Consider the following 21,203-nt stretch of genomic DNA (forward strand, 5'->3'; position numbering starts at 1 on the left):
TATTTAAATATCACACTTACCACCGAGAACAATCGAAACAAATGTTTATTTTGCTTACTATTTGAGAGGTATATTTTATGATCAAATTTTTTACATGAAATATCGCCTCATTTTTCATAAAATAAAATATGCATGTAAAAAAAGAATGTACCAAAGGGTTGCAATAAAAATTTAAACAAGATTAAATTTTTATTTTATTTCAGGTAAAATATTTTCTCATTTCTCAATTTATTAGGTACACGAATTAATTCTGTGCCTTTTGTACATTTTAATTAAAGATTTATTTTTCAAAAGTCATGGTGATTCCAATTATTGAAGTAATCGTTATTGATATTATATTTTCGCACCATTTTTCGAATACGCAAAAGCGCTTTATTACTTTATGCTACGCAGAAAAAAATTAAATGACATGTTATAATAATAACCCTCTTTGTATAGGGTAATTTTTATCTGAAAAATATTCCAGAAATAATTAAAGTGATAACATTTATTGATCCACCCTGTATACTTGCAGAAGCGCAAGTCCGACGGTTGAGGTAGAAAGTGTTGATGGTACAAGTTGTACCGCGGTATTAACCACAAAAGAAAACAGATAAAAAGTGAGAGGAACGGAAAGTGTTCACGCTTCCATTCCGCACGATTTTCTAGCAAAAACACATTTAAATACCTGCTGCAGGTGAATTAATCAAAAGCTGTAACGGAAAACAAGGTAACGACACCGTTGCAACGGTGCATCCGCTGCACATCAGTTTACCGAAGCGGAGGAGTCAAGGACGTTCGTTCGTCGCGTTCGTTCGTTCAAAGCACATTCTATCCTGCACGAGACTACACGGAATTGCTTGCCGCGTGTTGTCTAGGTCGTGCAACACCGAAGGGGCGTAGAGAAGGCGTTTGGAATCCGGAGACGCGAATAGCTCACTCGAGACCCGTGAGAAATCGGTTTATAGACTCACGGACGCCTACTGGAATGTTAATAGATCTGGCGGGAAAAATCACTTTCACGATGCAATCTATCTATATATATAAAGCGCAAAGACGTCTGTACGTGTTACTTTTCAACTCGAGAACTACTGGGGTTAGAGATACACTCTATACGTCGATATAAAGGTCTCGCTGAGACAAACTCAAAACCGTTGCGTTTGTTCGTCTAAGTGGTCGGAGTGAAAAGTTACAGGGGTTTGCATTTCCTGTAGAAAGTCTATGGGTCGCACATTTTAGCAGCGCGCGCATGCGCTCAACGGTGCGCAATGTCTTTGAAAAGGGCCGCGCAGGTACTGTTCAGCGCATGCGCGCCTAACAATAGTTTTTTCCAACTTTGGTAATCTATATTTCAAGAACGCGAATTTTTTGGGGGACGAGGGTTCCGCGAATCCACGAGGGACGAGCGTGTCGTACCTAGTTGAGTCATAATTCGGGAAAACATCTGTCTACCGTAAATGATAAAAAACGTGTTCAAGGATAACTGGAAATCAAGCAAGACGCAATTTATACTTATTTGTGGTAATGTTACACGACAGTAAAAGCCTCGAGGATTGCTGATACGCATAACGGTTTTAAAATTCAATTAACCGAATAACCAGCAATCATACGTACAAAAACACCAATGTAATGAAAAGAGGTACCAAGAATAATCTACGATCACAGCGGATACAAACGCAAACGTGTTACGAATATACTATGCAATTAGTTAAGAATATAAAAGACGAGTTTACGCTAATAAAGATTTATATCGTGCGTTAAATTCAGCACGAATTTTTGCGTGTGCCAACTTTATCTCTCAATCAGCGTGGACGTGTGCATATGCACATACGCACAAGTTTTCGTCACATTCAACGCACGCGATCCGCTCGTTGTCGGTTTTTTTAATGACATCAAGGAGAAATTCGCGTCGCGACGTGTAGCTGTAATGGGGACGTGTTTGCGAACGCATATTAATTTTGACAAATGTTTAGTACTGATTGCGTTAATTTTTTTTAATTTTTTTTAAAATGACATTCGCCTTTTGAATTCTACGGAATTCTTGAATTAAAAGTAATCTTCAGTTGGCTGAACTTTACTTTGAGACACACAGAATTATTGACATTCTTTTATATTATTCTAATAGTATTCGAGGGAAAGAATTTTATAATGCCACGAGTCTCACACATTTGTTATAAATTAAGCGGAGATCCCGCGCTGCTGATATCTTTCTATCCCATCTCCTTTCTTTTTCTCTCCTTCCATGACCAACCTTTCATCTTGGACCCGCGGAAACCGACCTGTTGCCAAGGGAAGACTCGAGAGTAAACAACGTTACGTCATTGGGGCCCCCGGTGTCTAGGTTGGTGTGTTAACTCGAAGCTTCTGTCTATTTCTACCGTCTCCTCTATCCCTCTCGATTGCACGCATTGAAACCGATACTTATTTTAGACACGTGTACGTATAAACGGAATTGCATTATCATCCCGAAAATTTCGTTTTTAAATACCGTCTTCTTTGTACCATACGAAATGTTGTAACAATAATTTATTTAAAATTTCCAATCTTCATTTCAATGCAAATATAACCTAACGTTACGTACGGTCATTTAAACTACAGCATTCAACGTGTTAAATAATTAAAAGAAAAAAAAAAAAAAAGATAGTAATCTCAGTATACGCAGTTTTGTTTAAGTATCGAAAGGCGCGCACCGATGGCCGATAAGCGAATGATAGGCGTAAGAAAGAGGCTGGTAAAAGAAGGAGTTGGGAAGAGAAAACAGAGGGGGAGTGAAAAAGCGGCCGAGCAGCAACAAGCATCGCAAAGCACGCGGTTCTTCCCCGGAGGGCCGCACTGGTTATTCGGCCTGCGAATAATAATCATAGCGGTCGCCCTCCCGCGGTCGTTTCGGTTTGGTCGAATCCTCTATCTCGTTTCTTCTTTCACTTCCTCTCTTTTCCTCTCACGAATCGACCCTGTCGGCTGCTGCATAGCAACAAGGACCGTTCTCTCTGTTCCTCACACGGGCTGCCGGAGGCCCGTCCACACGAGGTCGGAGAAGACGGAAGACATGTCGGCAATAGAGGGAGTAAGGGGCAGAGAGAGGGCCTCTGCTCGGCTGGCACTCTGAATCGAAAGAGCAAGGCGAACGAGATACGATGAAAGAAGAAAGGAATACATACACACGCGGGACGCAGAAAGACTGACAGAAACTCTCGGAAGAAGAGGACAGAGTGAAAAGAAAGACGGCAGAGTCGCACAAGAATGAGAGTACAATGGACCTGCGAGGGAAAATGGGAAAACCTGACAGAAGAAATGAAATGATTAAAAACCTACCGAAAAAGATATGATTATTCTATATTAATTAATTCAGCGAACGTTGGACGAAAAATAAATACACTCTGGTTACTGCTTTGTTATAAATGGCAATCAAATATTCTGTATTAATAACATTGATGAATGGCTTAGGTAGTCATTTTCAACTGCAAGTGATATTTTGCGATATTTTTAAGTCATCAAATCATGTCAGAAAACGGATGTTCTGAAATAGGTCTTTTAATTAAATGACCATTAATGATTTTATAAAATACTGTTAAAAATATAAGAAAAACAATTTCATCATCGTCTCCAGAATTTTGTACCTGCTGTTCATTGCGAACAAACATCTCAGGTATAAGAAAATTTACATATATTTCTCAAATGGTATTAAGTATTAATAACTCTTGGCCTAGCCGAAACCGGGTCAATTTTGACCCGTGTTTTAAATGAAAAAAAAAAAGAAAGCTGCCATTAATGGTCTCAGAAAATATTCAAATTTGTTTACAAATTTATAACAATGGCACACATTTTATGACAAATAACATCATAATCACTAATTTTTAATTAAGCAAAATAACAGAAGTTACACTAAAAAAATGAAAGTGATATTGATGATACATATTAAATGATTTCTACCGACAGCTTGAAAGTGACGATACTTTATGATTAGCAAAATTAGTTGGATGCCTAAGGAGGCCTGTAACACAGGGCAAGCGCCCATGGGCGCTAGCAGCAGTGAAAGGGTTACGGTTTGAAACTTTTAATTTGTTATCGCTACTGTGCGAAGCATAATACAAACATACAGGATGTCAGGAAGTAAAGCAAAAATATTTTCGTTCGAATTTTCCAAGGTTACTTAAAGATTACTATATGAAAGAACACTTATGGGTCAAAACAATTCTGTATAAATGATTTTTTTTATCTTTCTAGATTGTAAAACGTTTCAACTGATGGAAACAGTTAAGTTCCACATTGTGTACTTTTAAATCTTTCAGCTTAGAACGATTAAAAAGTAAAACAAGAACCAAGATTCTCGACTGATTTAGGATCCAAAGGGTTTCCAGGGCTATATGACTCAGCAATCATATGGTCAGTGACGTCGATGCCCAGTAAAATTGATCGAACTGGTAAAAGCAATGACCGACCTACGGATGCAATTTAATATCGTTCTGATATTTCAAATAAAATAAATAAATAAAACAGTTCTGTTCGATTATATATTTTAAATACAATATATTTTTTGTAAGAACTTTGTTCAGAAAATTAATAAATAAAAAATTATTTCAGATAAAGTTAATATAAAATTAATATGATAGAATCTCTTAAAAAATTAATTGCCTAAATTTATAGGCAATGGTAATGATTTTATGCCATCGTAAGATATACGTTCAGTACTTGTCATCGTTATTCAAGTCAAATAGATTAACAAAATGGATTAGTCTGGGGTTTTAGATAAGAGCGCGTCGTGTCAAAAGCGGATCGCTGGCTTTGCAAAGGAGAAGCGAGAAAGGAAACGAGGACAAAACTGTTCCCGAAGCACAGCTGCCGCTGTACCAACGAGGTTTTATCATTCTAAGCAGGGGAGGTTTCTCCTTTTCAACTTTTTTCCCCGCCACTCTTCTCTAAAATCTTCCTCGACTCCTGTTGTGCTTTTCTTACCACCAGCTACGTTTCAACAAGGGAAACACAATTTATTATCTATCAATACTTTGCATAATTATAGAGAGCATTAATAATAATAATTATGTAAAATTACAGCCAGAGAAAAGAAATACGTTTAAAGTTTTCGTAATATACGGAGTGATTCTTATAAAATGACCCACTAAAGTTGTTCCTGAACCGAAGGGAAAATGTTTTCTTTGAAAGGGAAAGTCTTTTGACCTGCACGACTACCTTGTAGGTGGAGACGCCAGAGAAATTTTAAAATCACCCGTTAGATATTTGCAGATTTCACTTTTGAACTTAAAACTAATACTTTTTCATGTAAAACATTTCAAAGAACAAACCTATGTAAAGAAATATCCAGTTAAAATTTAACCCTCGGAGGGCGGACCATGGAGAGAGCCCTAATTTTAATTTAATTTTTCATTTTCTAAATTTTATAGTGTTCCTTTAAAAATTATTCTTCTAATAGTATACGGATGGTAAGTTTGGATCACGATTGACCTAGGCGCCACTGTTCAAGGGTTAAAAAATTGAAGATAACTCTCCACTTCCGGAGCCTACACACCTACCACATGACGCTGTATTCGATACCAATTAATTTGGATTAATGCGATTTTTGTTCTATATTGTAATGTTTTATAATTGTAGCATGGTCTAATTGACACCCTGTATATTATGCAATTATCAGAATAACTGTATAAATAAATATTATTTATTGGTGTATCAATCATTTTCTGTAAACATTTATTAGGTGAAAAATATTCAATAATTATCTGCATAAAATATTGTGAAATAAGTTGCAGCTGCAGTTTCCTTTCTGAATCCCTGACAACATATTGGATTACTATCTTTCGTCAGAAGGTACGGTCGGGGTTTGAAAAGCAAACCCACGGGGATATAGGGGCAGCTGTTGTACATTCCTGCGTCCCTATCTTTTCTTCGCCCCGCCCTTTCTCTACCCTAAACTATTGCAGCCCTGCATTTTTCTCTTTCTTTCTAGCACCGTTACGGATTTTCCATCTCCCCCCTTGGTTTCTCTTAAATGTTGGTCAAGAATAATCAATGCCAAGGGATCGTAGAAAGGATGCTATAGGAAAAAGCCGAAAACCTGAATCGGATGCAACTATGTTTTTCATCCCTGAAATTTTCCATTGCAGTTCTAACTCTATTTGACCCGCGTTAAAAATCAGTAAAATTTCAAGTAAAATTTTAATAAATCATTAAATGTGCCATTGCTGATTTTTATGATAAAACAAATTTTATTTACGTTCAAAAATAAATTTTTCATAGCACGGTGCTCTGAACAGATTTACTCAAATTGTATCCGAATATCAGAAAAAAGTCCCTTTATCTTTTTCTCCTAACCTCTCTTGAATTCTTTTACCAGGAATAACCAACAAAAACTTACGAGAACGGACTTTTCGAAAGAACTTCTACGTTTCACGCATTGAAATCTCTGTTTTTTGAAAGATATCCTAAAGATAAGATCTTTTTCTAAAGGATAGCTTTAGTAATGTATTATCAAGTTAGAAATCAAAGAAATCTAAGAAAACAACTTATGACTCATTAAAAATAAATAATTCAAATTAACATTAACTTTCCAAATTAAAATGATCCAAATTATTTTACCATTTAATTAATTACCCAAAAGATTATACTAATTTACATTAATTGCAAATAATATTTTATTCGTCATGTGAGCTAAAATTAATTAAAAGAACGAGAAAAGTGTAATTCCTACGAGATCATCCCAGAAATGTTTAGTCTCAGTGTCGCAAGGAAAGTTTTACGAAAGGATGTTTGCAGAATAGCGTAATAAATTCACGTGTGTTACTTTACGTCGAGTTATCCTGCGATGTCGCAGTTAATGCTGTATGTTCACAGAAAGGGTTAAAGGGTTTCAGCGGTAATATACGCGATCTCTGTCTGTTACTACGTGAGATAACATCCTCGAAGATTAGAGTAGAGACTCAATTCGTATCTCGGCCGGAAGCTGTCGACCCCTGAGCCAGACCTGCGTCCCTCGTTGGGACGTTCTCTCCCTTGTCGCTCTACTCTCCGGTTACATAATTAATATACTATATTTTTAATTTCAGTACAATTCCGAAACCAGTGTCATACGTTTTAATCACTGTATTTCTTTTTTGAAAAAATTCACCTTTAAACTATCTTTTTTTTTTCATGTTCAATTAATTTGTTAATTGTATTTAAAAGATTACGAAACAGATTATAATTATTTTAAAATTCTTTCAAATTACGTATATACGTTCTTAAAAGACGAAGTTTCCGTACAAATCGAATAGACAGCAAGTTGGATATTCCCAAATTCTTTCTCCTGACTGATATTCATAACAATGTACGTTAGGTGTCAATGTGTACATAAATACTAATGTCTTCACACATTCTAACCGGATAGAATTTCTAACGGTTACTAATCAAAATCCCCTCATTATACCTTCTACGAATAAAAGATTAAATTGTTTATTTATAAATGTATTAATTTTCAAATTTATTATAAAGAATAATTGCATTATACTTTTTTAAATAAATATTAAACGTCTCAATCCCAATCGTTAATCTAATTAACTATAAAAATACATGTTTTTAAAATTTTAGGTGAAGAAGAACTAGTACAACTGATTTTCGGTGCAATGCCCTTCTTTCATAGTAATTTATGCCATACTCGTCGGAATAAATTTGGGACACTCAGTATGTTTACTTATTAATTAGCTGTACTTTCTTACTTTCCAAACATTTATAAATTCAAAGTAACAATTACTTCCTGTCAATTTTGAAAAAAAAAAAGGAACTGCCACTGGTGAAAGTTAACATTGCGCAACTATCCTCCCAGTACACTGTTAACGTAATAAAATGTACTGTCGTATTTTACGCAGCACCTTTCATTACCTTTGCAAAATATCATCAGTTTTAAATAAAATTGAATAAACTAACTATGAAAGAACAAAGCAAATTAGAACTGAAATTATTAAAAATAACGAATGATTATTAATATTAAATTTTAATAATTGGCTTGATAAAATTTCTATAAAAATCGTTTAATAATCATAAACATAAGATTTTTAATTTTTCAACAGTATTGCTGTTGTGTTCCAATAATTAATTGAACTTTAATTCATATTGTTAATTTTAAAAATATTGTTCCCATTTTACCTTAAATTTTATTACATTATCAATAGTTGCGAAATAACGAAACCATGTATATCATTTTAACAGAGACACCTTGTATATCATTAAGAACCTGTACTTTGTCATATTATAAAAGCCGGTTGAAATCGAAATTGGACAGTAGGGTCCTTCCTTTGTAAGGGACATTCTAATAAGTAAAACGTAGTTCCGTCTTCGAAATGTGCGCAGGTATGTATCTGCCTGTACGTGTGAAAGAAGTATATCCTCTCTTACCCCCCTAATCTGCAAGGATATGCAGGTAGCAACTCTATAAGGTCTGCATAGGTTTCTAACTGTCGAAGAATACGCAGGTGCTAGTTCTACCAAAACGTCTAGAAACGAATGACAGACCATATTCAGAATAAATTTTACTTCTTTCTGTCGTTTATTGTTTACAAGCTTAAGATGTTTTTGAAAATATTAACTCTTTCGAAAAAGAAAGTGATATAGAAAATAGTAAAGTATTAGGTGTAGAAATTAATTCAGTGCATTTAGCATTACTCGAAATGGCACGAAAATATGATAACGATAATAATTATATTAATAATTGCAATTACTATAATTTAAAAAAAATGAATCTTTAATTAAAATAAAGAAAAAGCACCGAATTAATCTCTATACCTAATATTTATTACCAACATAATTAACCTATTATTACTCAAAATTGAGTATACAAATTTTAGTGGGCCTTTTATGGTCACAATTCTTCTTTTGTTTCGTTATTTATTTAGCATTATAAGTATTAAAGTAGAGGGTCGGTCGCTGTGTACCGTAACGTTCAACCCTCGAACGGAGGACCGTAACTTTACATGTTATTTCTTCAGAAGATTCTTAAATAATTTCACAAAGTTAGTTATTGATATCGGGCATCATTTAAGGGCGGAAGATGGTACGAGACATCTGGAACGTTGACACGTTAACCTTTATCCGTTAAAAAGATATCGGGGAAAGGAAAGGTGTTCATCGTTCCGTGGTATTCTAAAGAAAGAGGCGGGTAACGTGGCGTGTAAAACCACAAGGGAGGAAACGAAGAAGTCCAAGACCGTTGGAAACGGAAGCGAATCATTTGTTGTCATTCTTATTACGTTTTTATACTAAACCACATTAACAATGAATTGTAAAACATTTGGTATGCAAAAATACGAATAAAAGAGACGAAAATAATAAATAAATTTACTTTTGTGAATTTCTTGTTAATTAAAATTTACTATGAAAATAAAAAAATATTTTTTTCTTGGGTTTCTTAGGTTCGTGCAATTCAATGCAATGGAAAATCTTGACCAGCGTGTCTACAACCACGCCATTCAACTAGCAGACCCTTGGAATGGGGAAAAACCCGAAATACAAGATTTAGTCCCAAGAAAAATGGTTAGGAAAATGCTTAACAGGAATACTGACAAAGGAAGGATCTCAACTGTCTACTTCGATTTTAACAAGCATTTTTAAATCGATGATAAAGTTAGATAGGACACCCTGTATATCGACGGCAGGTGCGACTTGTAATATTTTTTCGACGTGATTACTCTGTAGACATCGAGACATCTGTCGCTCTGGTGCTACACGATTGCTGCGACCCAACTACAGGCTCATGAATTTCCTACACTTTCAATCGTTTCACTAACAACTTTATTGCATTAAACTACTACCTTTCTTGTTAAATTTATTTCTCTCTTACTTGTTCTTCATGTTTCCACCTTTTTGCAGTCTATATAACTCAAAACAAAAATTATATTTCCATAGGTATTATAACAAATGAAAAATGTATTTTTTATAAAATACATTAAAAATAAATGTATTACATAATATCGTGCAATCATAAAATTAATTCATATTTTCGAAGTAAAATTAGGAATACCACGAAAAATCTATTATCATTCTTTTATATATATTATTTAATAGAGCAGTTATTAGTTAATCTGAAAATTTTTATATATTCCTTTAGAGCATCCTCTTTATAAACTGTTTACCACACGAATTTATGAGGAAGAGGCTGAAAGCAATCAACCGTTTCTACCTCCCCGTGCAATTTACTGCGTTTATCGAGGTCCAGACGTGCTTTTTTTTTCCGAAATTTGTTCTCGGAAAGCCGAAACCACAAAAGAGGTCGGTGCACTATAATTACGGGTTGTAACGGATTGCAACTCGCAAACGTGAAACCGATAACACGTTACTTTGCCCTTGGCATCGGTATAACCCTGCTATTCCTCCATGGGTCTGTACGACCCAAAATGAACATTACATTTCCATAGATATTATATTATTACATATTTCTTATTAATATTCAACACATATTTTAAACTTGAATATTTTCCCGCGCTTTTGTAAATGGCACAAATTTGAAAAATGGCACAAAACATGACATGTTCTAATTTTTAGATAACAAGTGTTATTTCACGATAATTTTATATCCTTAAACAGTGTAATAAAAGAACATGTATGACCTTGAAAATTACTTATGGAACTTTGTACCCTAACAGATAGAAAAAGTAATTAGATGGCCTTTACGTAGCTTCAACGTTACTCAAAATTTTTCAAAAACAGATTCTTTTTAAGAGCAATCTCCTTAAACGGAAATTCACGTGGAGAAGGAACAAAGGGGTAGGTACGAAACAAGCGCGTAGTCGATGGCTCCCCGTACGATTTAATGCGTTTATCGAGGTATCGAGGCATTCCTGATCTTTTTGCGCGGCGCTCGCTCCAAGAATCGTGGGACCAGAGCTCGCTGCTGCTCCTCGTTACACGCATACCAACGGCCCGACACAACAGCCCTGTGTGCCCTTACGCGCACAGCCCTGGATCAGCCCTTAACGTTTTCTGCTCGATCCTCCACATCCTGCGTCTATGTACACTCCTGCCCATAAGTCACGGGACACTAAAGTGATCACGCTTTACATATGTACACGTGTACTGAAAGTTTTCAGAAACTTCATAGACTTGTTTTCAGCGGACGAATGAAAAAATTCATGCTTTGCTTTTTGATACTGTTTAAACATTTTAAATTATGAGCGCGGGAAATGTAAAATAAAATTCTTTCTTTCCTTTTTCAAAAAATTATCACAGATAGCGGTATTTTATAAACAAAACTTTATAGTTTAATTTTAAAAAATACCACATGTTATTTTTATTTTATTTTATTTTTTTATTTTTATATAGAATTATCTTTTTAGTTTTTATGAAATTTGAGTAGGTGTCCCGTGACTTTTGAAAGGGAATGTATGTACGTGAAGCGCCACACGAAAGAACAAAGAAGAAAGCCAATATAAAGGACAGAGAGCGAGATCACAATGCCGATATCGATCGATACTTTCGATTCTATCGTTCGTGACTGCGATTTATTCGACGTACCCTTTTATTCATTAACCTTTAATTGGAAGCTTTAACGAAATCGGTTGTCCATGATTTGACGTCTTACAATTTTCTTTCATAATTCATTACTGTATCTCGATCATTTCGTCGCATACGCCCGGAGATAATACACGATCAATGTATTCTTTTCGTATTAAAAAAAAAACATTGTCGAAAAAATTATGTTTGAAAATTTCAATTCCGTCCTCTATGGGTTAATAATATTACACGTCTATAACTTCCAAATTCAGTTTTGCTAATTTTAAAATAGTTTTTGACATTTTATTTTTTCAATTTCCTATTTTTTAACATGTTTCCTGTATCAAAACTTTTGGTTGTTACTGTATGTTCAATTGTTTCAGTTTGAGCAAATTGCATAAGCGTGTAAAGCCAACGATACTCCATAAACTTTGTAACATCATTATATCGCTACTCGGGAGGCTTCGGTTATCAAATGTTCAATATACGTAGTAAACTTCCTCTGATATGTACTTAAGGGATACCTTGTGAATTCCGCGAAATCCTTTTAACCGTTTAACGTTACTTATCCTTTTTGTAAACGATAGAAGTTTCATTGGACGACGTGGTTTGTCGGATGGTGCTTACGTCTCGCTTACAAATGTGCATCCTTCTTGAATTTCATGAATGCATAATTATTTCTTTGTATCGCTTCGCTTCGTTATTTGCAGCCATCCAGACGCGACAATTTTTCACGAATTCATTTCTCTGAAATTAACGTTATTTACGTATTCTATGTTTTATTTTTAAAAATTTGTTTCTTAACGAAGCACCTACTGTTGTCGAGGCAATTTGTAAAATTATAGTAACGTTATTAATTATTAAAACTCACAAAAACAAAATAATTGTAAATGTAAGAATCTTTTGCATTTAAAAATTAAAATTACAATATTGTAATTAATTAGATATTCTAAAATTAGGTACTTAATTAATTACCTGAATTTTTTGGGCGCATACACACCCCTAAACTTTATAAATGATTACTATTTTGATTTTTAAATAAATTAAACTAAAATTTCTCTATTAATTTGCATGAAAATAACACTTTGTGTGTATACATTTTATCGAAGACCCTTCGTATCATTATCGCTTAGAAACGTCTGATTGAACTGATTCATAAGATCACGCGACGATGATAAACTTTAATTAGCACCGCGACAATTATGGTACAAACGATGACGCATTTGCGTTTCTAATTGGAATGAAACGTTATCCCAGACGATATTAAACGGTGCTCTCAAGAATTTTCATTAATTACTGGAAACCACCAACGTCTCAAGATAGAAGGAAACTATTTCCCGTGCAAACCGCACCGAGTTCATTCACGATTTCTATTTTCTCTCTTTCTATATACCGAGTGTCCTATTTTAATCGAATTACTTAGTATTTGAAAATAATATTTGAAATAAAAAATTTTTCTATCTCAACGAGGACATCTTATCATAGTTTTATCTATACAATTTTTTTAAAATAAATATTTTCCATAAAAAAACGTTAGGGTACGATATTTAAAAAATTCACAATTTGTGACATATTTCAAATTTCTGTATAAAATGTTTCAATTCTGAATTTAAAATATTTAAAAAATTGCTAATTTTTAAATATTAAATATTATTTAAATCCTTTTTTACATAGAATCTTCTGAAGAATTAATAATAATCCATGTAAAAAAAATACAATATTATTTAAGAAAATAAAAGTTATCGTGAAATCTTTAAGACGCCTCCACCTACACAAGGTTTGTGCCCACAATTATTTTTTCATTATTATGATTATTATTCGGGAAATAATTGTACGGGCAGAAGAAAATGGGACACCGTATATAAAAAGAGGTCTCGCTGCCAACCGTTACCAGAGTACTTTACGCTTCATGAAGCACTGAGAAGCGAGGCATACACCTGGCCAGGTGCTTCGTACCACTGGGTCAATATGCGTGCACGTGATAGTGCAGCAGCACCGCTGCACACCACGAGAAGAATTCTGAAAAACATTTTCTCCCTTTGCTATTTACGTTCGTTCTTACACTATTGACAAATTGCCAATCATCTATGCCGAAATTTTTTGAAAAGATGAAAAGGAAAGTGGAGACGTTAAATGAACCATGGAAAAGAGTTTGTTATAAAACAAATAAAATTGTTTTGTAACACAAGGAATGTTTATTTTTTTGAATAATAAAATTCATTTTAAACCAATAAAATTGAATGAATTATTTGTTATAGAAATTTAATTTAGGATAAAACTTTTACTGTTACAACTAAATAGGAAGTTGTTACTTCTCTTTTTTTAGTTGTATCTATGTCGATCAAACGATCAAAGGAAAAGGCGAAATCCGGTGGGGACAGATCAAACCGTGTTACCGGTTTAAGAAAGGAAGGAAAAGGAAGCTTCCTTACGACAGGAAATTACCCGCACCAACTGTTGGCTTATACAGCTATTCAACGGCCCTCGCTAGCCGTTGCTAATTACACAAGTTCCTCCTTCCTTCTTTTCCTCAGAAGAACTGTCTTTAATCGTCGCACGATTCTAACTCGTAACCCTTCTATACACTGTCTAAAAAACCACTCTCAATTTTCAATCATCCCTAATTTCATCCTGACTCGTTATACAGCGTGATTTATGGAGGGTGATATTACTAATCAATTAAAACAAGAAACAAATAAATAAATCATTTGAATAGTATTATATTTGGAAAATTTTATATTTTTTTGCAAATGCAACGAGTAGGTGAATCAATTTTATAATATTTAATAATTAAAACCTATATTTTTTTCTCAATTACTTTTAATCCTAAATCGCCATTTTCCCTGGGAAAGTCTAATTTAATTGCAAGTATCTTTAAAAATTTAAGAGAGAACATACGCGATTACCAAACAATATTAAATTACCCCTCGCATACTATTAGAATACTCAACGTAAAAAAGTATTTGAATGTAATTTTTGAAAAGATAATAACGAAGCTTTTGCGTCTTTGAAGCATAAGAGAGGGTGGTTACACGGTATAGGTTTACATCGTGCAAAACTCTCACCGTGTACCAGCTACGAGGTAACGAATCCTTATGGGAAAAAGGAAAAAAACTGTTCGGGCCGTTCTCTTTTATAAAGCGATTGATGTCTTGATTTTTCACCACGAAATTTCTACGGTATCCTGCAAGGTTGTCAGAGATCGAAGGAAACGAAAGTGATCCAAGAAATAATAACGAATAATCTTTCTCCGCGTTTGCTATGATTTAACTGTAAGTCTCTCTCCGTGGTCCGTCGCGCGAGGGTTCAGACAAAGAGTGTTCAGACAAGGAAAAAGATGAATTTTTCGTGGAAGAAAGTCGGTTAACCACGGGTGGTTCGGTGTGTCGCAGCCCGATGTAAGCATCGTAAAAGAGAAAGAAAAGGGTTGCGTTCGGTCTTTGTTTTAGCATCGAATACTGTAATATATTCGCATTGTTCTCTGCAGCCGGTTTTTGCCCGAAGGCTAGCGGCGGCTTGCCCTGCAAAGGGGCAAAGATTCGTTGCGTCCCCGATGCAAAAGGAAAAGATATTACATATTTCTTATTTCCTTTTCTCTCCCTCCGCGTGATGCATCGACCGTTTGATTCACTTTATTAGGGGAATGGTAAGCGACGACCCGTGTGTATTCGCATGAAAATGTTAACACGCGCCTAACCCTCGACGGAGCGTGAATCATATTTATATCCTGGATTCCCGCCACCATCGAGATCAAAAACGCTTTTGAAAGGCCGCGGTAGCGCGAATTTCTTGTCAATTATGTATGCAAAACCGATTAGACTACCATGGATCAGTACAACGTCATAATCGAAATTTTACGACCTATTAACCGGGCAACAATGTATCGGAACACATGACCCGCTTCATGATATTCAAAAAATAATATTACTTTCTTATATATTATGAAATTTTTATATTTTACAAATATTTGAGATTATAAATAATTTTATAAAACAAAAGGAAGGTTAATTAAACGAAAAATACAGATATTCTTCAGTCAAATTCTAAATTAATACTGCAATTAAACATTAAAATTTAATTTTCTATGGTTATTCTTTTCAATTTAATGTATTTAAATAAAGCCATTGCATTTGTAAAAACGTCCTGAGATTTTCTACAAGACATTACGTAATACCAAGTATTCAAGTAGCAAGGGTTGTACGTACACAAAGGATTATGTGTATTAATAATAATTCTACAAGTGAAAGGAAAATTTCAACGTTGAATATTTCAATACGTGTTTCAGAAAGCTTAATGTAAGTGAAAGTAGTTTTTAAAATGATAAAAGAATGCAACCGTTGATGCAACGCTACGAAATGCAGTCGCAATGCATTTGGTACGATTGCAACAAATTAATTTGCGTAGAGTTGTCGGCAGATTAAAGCAACGCCAATTCCTTTGATAAAGGGACTCTGTTATCACGATGCACGCAACAAAGGCCTTAGCGGAGTGCATTACAGTTGCAAGCCTTCACAGACCTTTTGTTACGCACGCCACGATAACAAACTCACCACATACACTCTCTCTAATCTACCGCTATCGCAACTTAATACCTAGGAGAAATTCACACCGAACGCGAGGCTTAAGGTGCGAATAGCAGGTACTTGGTATTACTTGGATTACGAGCACTTCTTCGTTTCATATCGCTTCGTTGCAACGCAACAGTAACCCATTAACAGCCAATGTTACGTTTATGCAACGTTTCATTTGCATTCTTCTCGTGACAATTTATTACATTTATAGTTTAATATAGTAACCTTTTTATACTGTATCAACTATAATAAATAAAATTTTCTATAATTTTGCAAAAAAATAAAAAATCTTATATATAAAAGTGGCATTATTTTACTGCTTGGGCCTCAACGAGCTAATCTCAAAAGGTGAGGCAATAATTTGACACGCATATTTTTAAACATTTAATTAACGTTTGAACAGCGGAGCCTGGGTCAATCCGACCCAAATATTAGCCCAAAGTTAAATGTATAATTTTTATACGAAAGAGTTTCATATTGGAAGAATCATTATTAAAGAAACAATGTGAAATTTAAAAAATAAAAATAATATGAAATTAAATTAAAACAGGGGCTCTCTTCATGGTCCGTCGTCCAAGAGTTATAATAATTGAATACTTCTAACGCTGATAAATAAGAAAAATTGAAATATTTATTATGAGAATAAAAAATAACTCTTTCGTATAAATATAGCAATGATACTGGTTCAATCCTTGGTGACAGATCTAGGTGCACAAAGAATTGGCAAAAAATTCCACAGACTAACAGAAGGTAACAGATAAGATACACAGTCGGTTCATACAACTGTAATAGTCATAAAGTGTACGATAAGTATGAATGAAAAAGAGGGTGCGATGTCCGAAATATCTAAACGGAACATGTAATTTAACCGGAGATAATATTTCTGAAACCGCCTTTAACGAGTTTTATCGTTTAAATTTTAATTGCGACTAAAATTACGATTTAACCGTGTTGAAAATGTAATTCAAATTTGGTCACGCTTGAACTGCAAATTACTCAGGAGCGTGACTAGTAATGATCATTTTCTAGGAACATGTAATATCACTCAAAAATCCATCAAATCTACTAATAAAAAATTGTATCCGCGAAAGAAAAACTACAGGAAGAAATCATTGAGTTAACAAGAATAAAATCCTAATCTTATCAGTGAACATACGCATAATACACTGCTTGTGTTCTTTATTGTATAAAGGGAGTGATACGTATCTTGCTTTCACGAAACGCGTTGAACTTGAAGATAAATGAAGATAAACGATTACTCTTGAATTAGTGACGCGATTGGGAGAAAGTTTCAATATTGACAAATATTGGAAAATGTACCTATAATTCATCTGGATCTATTCATAAGGATTGTAATTGTAATTAGATTGATAAATAAAAGGGTATTAACGGTGCCTAACAATAAGTACCGTGCGTCGCCGACTCTCCGGACGAAATTTTATTATAAGGAAACAGTGCGAAAATTGAATTAGAAAGAAAAATTTTCAAATTCCTATTTTTTATTAGTTTGGTAAAATAAAAATCCAAAATTTAAAGCGCCAATACTCATTTGAAATGCATAATAAAATATGAATAATAACAGCAAAACGTTTTTTCGTATTATCAGTAATTAGAGAAATTAATAAAGTGCATACATTTTAATACCGAATGCTTTTCCTACAAATTAGTCAAATTCGGCACGCTTCAATTAGCAGAAGAACATAGAATTCGTTACAACGAAAGTTCATTAGATGTCTCTAAGGCGATTTTTCACCGCTAATATCCGCCGTGGTCAATGAGTAGCGGCGTTTCAAAGAAGGAATCACGATAAATCAACGTCAAACAGGCGATTTCACGAACGAAACAATTATGTTTCTTAATTCGAGTCTGCTTGTTCGTTTGTGTGCAAATTACGCCAATGGGACATACACAAGCAGCAGATTGTTAAAAGAAATCGTAGGCTACCGGGTCATAGGCGATTACTACCGCGTAATTATTCTTCGAATTTCTACTCGTAAAAACTGAGTACCGACAGCACGGCTAAATAAAAAAAAAAAATAAATAAGCATCGTCTAATTATAGGTTTCGATACGCCTCATGATATTTCGTAGCGAATATTTTTGTTTCGCAGTCGCCTCGTTAATCGTCTAGCATGGCGTGCATCATTATTATTCAATCAAGGCAAAACCACATTTAGGACAAAAATATTTTTGTTTCGTTATTTCACGAAATATAACCGCTGCTTTCAATTCGCGGCAATTTTTATCGACCGTCGATTCGTACGGGTTAATAAAAAGTTGGAGGCACAGGTCGCATTACCTACTCGTCTATAATTTCGCGGCATTGAAAACGCGCCATTGTTGATTTTCGTCCTAACGTTGAACTTGGAAATTTGATATTTAAAATTTGAAATTTGAAAGTTGCAAACTCGAGTATCCAGCGATACTACACGATAACCAAAGAACACGACTCCAGAGGTGTATAACATACATTCCGCTCTTTGCCGAGATTGAATACAATCCCCTGGGAGAAACTTTATGTACCGTTTAAACGTGAAACTTATTTATCTTCTATCACGTTTTTTCTCACGTTTTCATAACAGATAACAAGGTCAATGAAATAATCAGAAACTGTATTATAATTACACTCATAATCATTATTAAAGAAAAGTGTAATTATATGTTTATTCAATCTGAATATTTTGATATCCGATATAGAAATTATTCATGCAGTAATTGTAACTCATGTTTCATACAATATTTTTGTAATTAAAGAGTTATAGAATGTAATTTGAAGTCAATTTCTGATATAAAAATATTATATGATAATATTAGATGATAAATGAATTAGTGCAAATAATAGAGGCTACATACCTTGACAAAAGAGTGGAATTTCACTTTACTGGGAGAAACTGGTGGACTACTGGGTGGTCGTTGGTTCCCCTGTGCCTGAAGAAGATTCTGTACCTCTAATAAATATCCTTTCCTGGCGTATCTGCTTTTGGGACTTGTTTGGATGTTTCCTTCCATCTTTGATTTTTTGATTAACTTCAAGTTCTCTTTAACATTCTGCCTGAGTATTATATGGGTCAGTCTTTTCGTATTAGCTCTAGAGTCATTAATACAAATCCTCCTCCACGTCTTGGATACCATACTGATTGAGCAAAGATCCTGCGGTCCAAGGTAAGATAATATCTTTGAAACTATCCTCCAGTGATTGCTTTTCTCTCCAAGAAGCGCCAATATATCAACTGTTTCTCTACCAGTATAGTCTGGTGTGGCCCTTGTACGGTATAATGCAACAGATATGGCACGATGACTGAAGTCCAACCTCTTTGGCTTAATTTCGGCAATGGCAGAAAGATCCTTAATAGAGAGCTTGCTTAATTTCTGATTGTCCGCCGAACTAATCGTGGGACTAGCTTTCCGACAGGTTGGCGAAATAACGATACGCGGAGTCGGTGGTGGTGTTTTTCGTCTAGGCGAAGTGGTTACCTGGGGTGTGCTTTGAGGCACGTTGACTAGCTTCATTTCCATATCTTTCTCAATGGGCTCGGAGGCTATGAACGGAGAAGGCACCGCCGGTGACGGGGGTGGCGAAAGAAGTTGCAATCTCGTCGAAGCTGGCGTGATGGGAACTGTCGTCTTGTAACTTCGACGGGTTCTACGCCGAAATCCATCCTCGAATTCATGGCACTCCGTACTACTTTGATTAGTTAATTCCGAACTCGATTGTTCGATACTTAAACTCGGTCGATCATCGCTGAAACTTGATGTCTCCTGAGAGAAACTTTCCCTTTCGGAACTCTCCGGCGCGGTATACTCGAATTCCGACGTATTTAAGAGGTAATTCAATTTTGATCGATGCCTCTGAGCCCGTTCTGACTGAAGCGGGTCTACGCGAACTCTGGGATGCCTTTTCGACGATATACATGATACTCGAGATCTGTATCCAGAAAGTATCGGCGTGTACGCACCGGAACGAGGAGTAAGAGTCAAATAACCACTATCAACACTGTCATGGGAACTATGCTTGCTATTTCGAAGTGACATTGCGTGTCAAACGTTCGGAACTACGCGACAAACAGAATCGTACAAACTAGAAACATTAAAACTTCGCAACGCACGCATCCGAAGCAACATTCGCGGGAAACACACGCACGCGGACATCAAATCACCCTCTGCCTGTCTTACGGTGTGACTACTTCGAAACTTTGAAATCTGTTTATTCGTTGTCCCACTACAGTTCCCTTGGCGATTGCCTAACCAATAGACTGCTACCTTTTATCCCGCCATCGTTACCAAGAGCTGCCATTGGTCGGAAACTTTCGGCATGCAGCGATACTACTGCCTCTGGTGGCCGTTTCTAGATTTATTGAATTCTGTTGTTGGGGAGACCTTCCCAATGCCCGGTTTCTCTTTCATAGCGCGCTCGCAGAAACATATTGAAAATTCTGAGTTTATATCCTTGTTAATTTTTGCCAGATTTTTCTCAAACGAATAACTGTTTTAATAACATTCAAAACAAAATATTTGCCGTCAAATCTCGCCTAACTTGTTGACAATATTTACTGATTCGAGACATTTATATTTAATAATTGTAAAATCATCAGAATGCATAAAATATTATATATTTTGTAGAAAAGTTTTGTTATTGCACCAAGCTTCAGATAACTGTCGGTAAGATAGGACCCGATGCTGGGCAAGTAACAGAGAAAACCGTTATGCTCCGATTCAGGCCAAATTTTGCAATTAAGCTCCATTTTGCACAAAGAAATATCTGTGAAAATGGATTTTGGCGATTCGAGAAAAATTTGGTTACCATTTTGATGTCATTCCCTACCTTGCCGACACAGAGCAGTGTAATTGGCGAATTGTTCCAAACACATAATAATAATAAACTAACCCAACCTAAGTACTCAGACTGTATTTCCATGTAGACAGTATACAACCTAATCCAACATATTTTTACTGAAGAATCGACTGTTGGGAAGGTAGGTAATAACATCAAAATGGTAAACAAATTTTTTTTGAATCGCCAAAAATCGCCAGATGTTTCCTTTCGCAAAAAGGAGTTTATATGCAAAATTTGATTTAAATCAGAGCATAACGGTTTTACAAAGAGTTCTTTGTAACCTGTTTCGTATGTCGGTAAAATAGGAAACAACATTCCTTCAAAAATATCGTTTATTACAGATAGAAG

General features: G+C 35.0%; 1 protein-coding gene across 1 annotated transcript in view; it reads right to left on the reverse strand.

The window, feature by feature from the left end:
- Positions 1–21,111, reverse strand: part of LOC114880109 — a 39,490-nt gene extending 18,379 nt beyond the window's left edge. The window contains exon 1 of the mRNA XM_029195747.2: positions 18,875–21,111. Within this exon, the coding sequence (XP_029051580.1) occupies positions 18,875–20,053 (1,179 nt within the window). The 5' untranslated portion in view covers positions 20,054–21,111. The remainder of the gene's footprint in view (positions 1–18,874) is intronic.
- Between the last annotated feature and the right edge of the window lie 92 nt (positions 21,112–21,203).

Source organism: Osmia bicornis, chromosome 5 (genome assembly GCF_907164935.1).
Source record: "Osmia bicornis bicornis chromosome 5, iOsmBic2.1, whole genome shotgun sequence".
Lineage (NCBI taxonomy): Eukaryota > Metazoa > Arthropoda > Insecta > Hymenoptera > Megachilidae > Osmia > Osmia bicornis.